The sequence below is a fragment of the Prorops nasuta genome, unplaced genomic scaffold (assembly GCF_024137725.1).
Source record: "Prorops nasuta isolate Cenicafe-Biocafe unplaced genomic scaffold, Cenicafe_Pnas_1.2 PNAS00007, whole genome shotgun sequence".
Lineage (NCBI taxonomy): Eukaryota > Metazoa > Arthropoda > Insecta > Hymenoptera > Bethylidae > Prorops > Prorops nasuta.
Window position 1 is genome coordinate 7,029,796 of NW_027116804.1, and position 6,821 is coordinate 7,036,616.

The 6,821-nt window shown below is 41.8% G+C and overlaps 1 protein-coding gene across 1 annotated transcript; it reads right to left on the reverse strand.

Annotated features, from left to right (window-relative positions):
• Positions 1-1,158: 1,158 nt before the first annotated feature.
• On the reverse strand, positions 1,159-6,465 carry LOC136775022 (uncharacterized). The gene has a single exon (XM_066729498.1). It carries the CDS (start codon positions 6,463-6,465, stop codon positions 1,159-1,161), a length of 5,307 nt encoding a protein of 1,768 aa, XP_066585595.1.
• Positions 6,466-6,821: the final 356 nt, after the last annotated feature.

Here is a 6,821-nt window from a genome sequence, read left to right on the forward strand (position 1 = left end):
TGGTCCATACCTCTACGGCATTATTGTATGCTTCCTCGCTGATATCGCTGTCGGTCAGTCTGTTGTGAAACGACTGTCGGGGTGGTAAAGCCGTCTCTTCCAATCGAGCCGCACTATCTATATAGTCGTAAGGAAAAATACCTTTCCTCGTAAGCAAGTTAAATTACTCGACGTTTAAGTCCGAAAATTGTGACCTCAAATTTTTCAGCTGAGATTCCGCCAAGTACGAGCTCAATTTGTCCAAACTGGAGGCCATGAATTTGAACGAATCGATAAATCTTAGCCGTATATTATAATTTCGCAGATATTTGGTGAATGAAATGTATTTTTCCTTATGTACAGGCAGCAGATATACCGATCCCTCGTACAAATTAGCGATCGTCTCGAAAATGAAATGTGAATCATAGCCGGAAAAATTGTGGAAAATCACTGAAATTACATGCGAGTCTTTGAAATTTAAATTACAATTATTGTGAGCCGGTCCTCTGTATCTGCCGGTCAGATGATCGTGATCGCGAATTCGTAGTTGATTCGGAAGAAACGGCTTTTTGCATATATGAAAATTGGGGTCATTATAGTGACGCGATCGTTCGGTAAGACTAAGATTACGCATGGGTACGATAGTACCCAGTTTCTCGCTCGCGATGCGCGCAATCACTTGGAGCTCGCGTACGAACCATTCGATGCAATCGGCACCCCGATGAGCATCGTATCTCGAGATTGACTATACATTCGTTGACCAAATACCTAATGGGATGGGATACAGACGTGATGAGGTTAAGTTAACTTAAAACACATTAATGCTATGTTTGATAGAATATTATTATATTTAACTGAATGTATTTCCCTAGGGCATAAAAAACCTCGTTCTTAGAGGAAAAAGCCAGAAATTACAAGAAATTAACTTACAATTACGGGTTCGCTCAATGATCTGCAGATCTTACAATTGTCGAAACGTTCTATTCCGTATGACGGTCGAGCAACGAGAGAGCGATCGAAGATGCAATCGCTAACACGTCTCCCCTCCACCCCAGACTTAGTTGCGTACGCATCCCCTTTATTCATGGCTCCCTCACTAGAGGTCCCTCAACAAGCGCGAGTTTTAAATCTCTCTCAACATTCCGCCCGCCTTCGTCGTACAGACGAAAGAAAACAAGCTTAGTTATTCTCCGTGGGTAAACTCAATGGGCTAAGATGTTTGATATGACGACGAATCTCAGAGGTAGCCGTTTTCAATGTAACGACTCTAACGAGTCCATCAGGTCCTGGATGCACCTGTATGACTCTCCCCCGTAGCCATTTGGTGGGTGGAGATTGTGGGTCTCGTATTAATGCTAATTGTCCAATGGCAAAATTTTCAGCTGGTGATCGCCATTTGCTTCTTTCTTGTAAGTGATGCAAATATTCAGCAGACCATCGTTTCCATAAACTGTTTCTTATTCGTTGAAGGAGTTGATATCGACTAAGTCGGTTTTCTGGAACTGAAGGTGGCTCTGCATCCGGGACAAAGGTTGATGCCTCACCAATAAGAAAATGCGCTGGGGTTAATATTTCCAAATCCTCAGGTTCTCCTCGCATTGGATATAGAGGGCGAGAATTAAGGCATGCTTCTATCTCTACAAGCAGCGTTGAAAACTCCTCATATGTTAGTAGGCAATCTCCAATGCTTCTCCTTAGATGGTGTTTAGTTGACTTTACACCCGCCTCCCATAATCCCCCGCAATGAGGTGTATATGGAGGTATAAATGACCAGGTAGTTCCTTCGGAAGCAAATGAAGCAGCAACCTCCTTATAGAAGGAAGACGCTGCACTAAACATCTCTCTTAATTCTCTGGCTGCTCCCTGGAATGTAGTTCCATTGTCACTATATATTTTTCGACAATGTCCTCGTCGTCCAATGAATCGTCGATAGGCTGATAAAAAGGCGGCAGTGGTTAAATCGCTCACCAGCTCTAGATGAATTGCCCGTGTCGAAAAACATACAAACAGGGCTATGTATCCCTTGTATGACTTTTGTCCCCTGCCTTTACAAAAACGTAAACGGAATGGACCTGCATAATCCAGTCCGGTAACACTGAATGGTCTCGATGGAGTCACTCGATCGACGGGTAGATCCCCCATTAATTGACTTACTAACCGCGGCTTTAACCTTTGACAAAGTGTACAAGTTCGAATTTCCTTCTTTACAAGATTCGAACTACCTACTATCCAAACACGTCTTTGCAATACACTGAGAGTTAAATTATGCCCACCATGTAAACACATCCTATGCGCTTGGGCTACACAAAGACGGCTAAGATGCGATTTCTTAGAAAGAATTGGAGGATGTCGTGCTTCATGAGACAACGAAGAGTGGGTTAAACGACCACCCACACGCAAAAGTCCATCACTCTCGTCCACGAAGGGATTCAATTTACACAACGGGTGTGTTTTAGGTAACGACCCTTTTCTATTTAATATTTCTAATTCGGCACTGAAATCAATTCTCTGAGCTAAACGGAGCACAGACTTCTGTGCATATTCAATTTCTTCCGAGGTTAAGAAAGATAAGCTCGGTTCAGCCGCTTGCTTATGCTTTCGGCGGTTACGCAACGGTCGCAAACAGTATGATACAACTCGAATCAACCGAGTTAAAGATGAAAATCTTGTTAAAAGTCCTACATCTATCTCGGTGGGCTTCTGCAATAAATGAATGTGAACTGAACGACTTTGATCAGGCCATTCTAATGACCCTAAGGATAGCCAGCTAGGGCCATGCCACCAGATGTCTGAGACCTTTAACTCAGCGAAAGAGATACCACGCGAAGCTAGGTCCGCTGGGTTTTGTTTGGAAGGTACATGACTCCATACAGCTGCAGGAAGCTGAGAATGGATCTGGGAGACCCGATTGGCAACAAAGGTTTTCCATTGACTAGGATGTTTACGCAACCAGGCCAATACAATTTCACTATCTGTCCAAGCGTGTATAGGAAGATTCTTTAACCAATTCAATTTTTGCAAATATGTAATCAACTTCACCATGAGAGTAGCTCCGCATAATTCCAGGTTAGGTATACTCATGGTTTTAACTGGGCTGACCTTTGTTTTGGCCATTAACAATGTGACCTTAAATTCTCCCTGACCGATTGGTACACGCAGGTAAACTGCAGCCGCATATGCACGCGACGAAGCATCTGAAAACCCGTGGATTTGAGCTCCATCGAAAGACAAAGCTCCCATCCATCGTTCGATACTAATTTTGTTAACCTCAGTTAATGATTTCTGATAGCCATTCCATCGATTACAGATTTCTGGAGATAATGGTGAGTCCCAATCTAATTTTTGTATCCACAGATCTTGTAGCAAAATCTTGACTGTAACAATACATGGGGACAACCACCCCAAAGGATCGAATAATCGAGATATCTGTGACAGTATAGTGCGTTTGGTGGTAAGCTCTGTTTCTGAAAATTCATTGCGTAGAACGAAGGAAAATGCATCGGCTATCGGGTTCCAATACACCCCAAGAGTCTTTACTGAAGAATCATAGTCAATGACCTTGTCGACACACTCTTCCTGTTCAGGTAACTTACTCAAAAGGTCAGGATGATTAGCAGACCATTTATCTAATTGCATACCCGCTGACTGTAATAACACAATTAACTCATCCATTTTTTCTTTGGCATCGGTGAGTGTCATGGCGCCCGCAAAGATGTCATCCACGTATGTATTGTGTATAAGACATCGTGCACCTAGCGGATATTTTGATCGTGAAGATTCAGCCAAATGCTTTAACACCCGAATGGCTAAATATGGTGCACAAGCCGTACCGTAAGTTACTGTGGTCAATCTGTACTCCACTGGTACTTCCGTCAAATTTGTTGACCATAATATACGATGATAATCCTGATCTAACGGATGAAGCGAAATCTGACGGAACATTTTAACGATATCCGTGGTGAAAACAAATTTATATTTCCGCCATTGTAGTAAAATCAGACTTAAATCATTTTGTAGTGCCTGTCCGACTAGTAAAAATTCATTTAGGCAATGTTGATTTGCATTACGCCTAGACGCATCAAATACCACCCGCAATTTCCAATTTGGAATAGTTTGCACTACAGCATGATGAGGGAGATACCATGCCCGCGGATTATCTACTTCTGATTTAGATACTCTCTGCATATGTCCTAAATTTTTGTAACTTTCCATAAATACACAGTAGTCATGAGCCAATTTAGGATCGCGTAAAAACCGTCTATGCAAATAATTTAACGATCTTAATGCTACTTGTTTTGTGTCGATTGAGGCAAAGGGTGGCTCTGACTTAAATGGCAATCGCACCACAAATCTTCCCGACGAATCACGTGTATGTGAATTTAAAAACCATTGTTCGCAAGTCTCTTCATCGGGCGATAGCGGGCGCATAAGATTAGGCAACTCTTCTAATTCCCAAAACTGCTGTAATGATTTCTGAAGATCATCATTAGTTAAGCAATGCATGATGGATACTGGAGCATTTGCAAAGGTTCTCGATTGCTGTATTCCCGCCCGCCCTGCCGAGTCTATATTCACCGTTCCCGAAATCACCCAACCTAGACTGGTATCCTGAGCAATTAAATATGGTACTCTCAATTTACGAAGGCCCGACTGGACGATTTGGCAATAAACATCAGCACCGAGTATTACGTCTACAGAACTGGGCTCAAAAAACCACGGATCGGCTAATTTTAAACCCGATAATTCTTCTATATCTATTTCAGTTGGCGCTCCCGATGGTAGAAGAGATGTCAACTTGCGAAGCACAAACGCTTCAGTATTTAATCTAAAGTCAGTATTGGCACAAGATTCTATATAAAATTGGGTAACATGTTTAACAACACCATTATTAGACGCACCAATCCCAAATAAAGGCACATTAACGCGGGCCTTAGACAAATGCAATGCATCTGATAGAGACGCAGAAATAAAAGAGGCTTCCGATCCTTGATCCAGCAGAGCCCGAGCCTTTATTCGAATTCCACTTGCCCCAACAACTATTATCTGTGCTGTTGCAAGCAAGACAATGCGTTTTTTCCTACTAATGCAGGCCGTAAGCACCTTAACTGAATCTTCTACAGAATCGCCCGTCGAGGATTTTGCTTGTAATTCCTCGGACACCATTGCATCAGATTTTTTTAATTCTACACTTTTTTCCTCTCTTGACATGTTCCCAAATGTTGTATGTAGAGAGGAATGATGCTTTTGGTGGCAGGTGCTACAAGTACGTTTTGATTCACACTTACGATAAGTATGATTTCCCAAGCAATTGAAGCAAACCTTTAAGCGGCGAGCTTCAGATTTCCGTTCAACAGGTTTCTTTGCTAAATATTTAGGACATGCCCCCAAATAATGGGCTGAAAAACATAATGGACATTTACGCGTAGAGGATACGTCCTGTTGAGCTAGACCTGCATGAACGCCTTTCTTTGATCGCAAACTGTATCTTTCTTGCGATTGTGAATTTGTTCGCGAGCCTGCTGCTATCATACTCAATGCTTGGGCCCTATTTTCTAAGAAATCAACAAACTGATCGAAAGGTGGAATACAATTCACCACATTTAACTCTGTTGACGAGTTGGATGCAGCCTGAACTGCTTGACGATACAATGTACTCAAATGCACTTCCCATAATTTGCGTGTATCTGGGTCCAGTCTCTCAGCTATCAAGTAATTAAGCCAGATACACCAATATTCGACTGGTAATTTCATATTGGCTAGTGCCCGTACTATCCTTTGCGATTCGTCAATCAAACCACGTAATCCGTCAGCCGATTCCTTCTTCAGAAATGGCAAATTCATAAGCGCCGTCAAATGCGTATTAATAGTCAATATGTGATTAGAGTATCGCGTTTTTAAGGCCTGCCACGTTGTACCGTAATTCGCGTCAGTAGTTGTAACCATTTTTACTAAGTCCAAAGCTGGACCTGAAAGACAGGATTTTAAGTATTGCAGTTTGGTAGCATCTGATAAATTCGACGTATTATGAACCATGGAACAAAACAAATCGTAGAAATTCTCCCAATCCTCAAATTTCCCTGAAAAGGATGGTAAATCTAATCGCGGTAGCTTCGCAGGGCGTCCATCAATACTTGCTGAATCATGGGTAACACTTACATTAGAAGAGGTGCTAGCCGTTGTTGAAACAGGAAAATTATTTAGCAATTCTATTAATTTATCAGAAGTGTTTAAATAATCATCGTGAAAGCCCTGAAAGATTTGATTTCCCCGGTATTGACTAGCTTCATCATCCTCTCTTGACGATATTTCAGCATGTGTCGACCGAATATTATCCCAGATCTCTTTTATGTTATCTTTTCGCATCTGTATAGATGCACGAGACAAAGCAAGACCACCATCTCCAGAAATCTGTCTACTAATAACCCGAATTTCATCCATACTTGCCCCTTGAAGAGCAATCAGCTTTCGAGTACTAGGCGGTGCCATTCTTCAAAAGTACTTGTTTGTATTGACGGTTGCTATTCTAAGAAGCGCGGCGTTAATCACTCAAAGGCAATGCAATATAATCCCTTCGCGGTAGAGAGTGAATGGACGACTTTACATAGTTCACTGCTAACGGATTTCAACAAATTGTATGCGCCCATGCAATATTACAACACTCTTGAATATTCTTAAAGAATGTAATCCACCTCAACCCGTCTGTATCCGGCTCGAAGGACCAATATACATTCGTTGACCAAATACCTAATGGGATGGGATACAGACGTGATGAGGTTAAGTTAACTTAAAACACATTAATGCTATGTTTGATAGAATATTATTATATTTAACTGAATGTATTT

What these genes read in the sequence shown, in the direction of transcription:
- LOC136775022 (XM_066729498.1), bottom strand. Translation starts at nt 6,465, where the DNA reads ATGGCACCGCCTAGTACTCGAAAGCTGATTGCTCTTCAAGGGGCAAGT.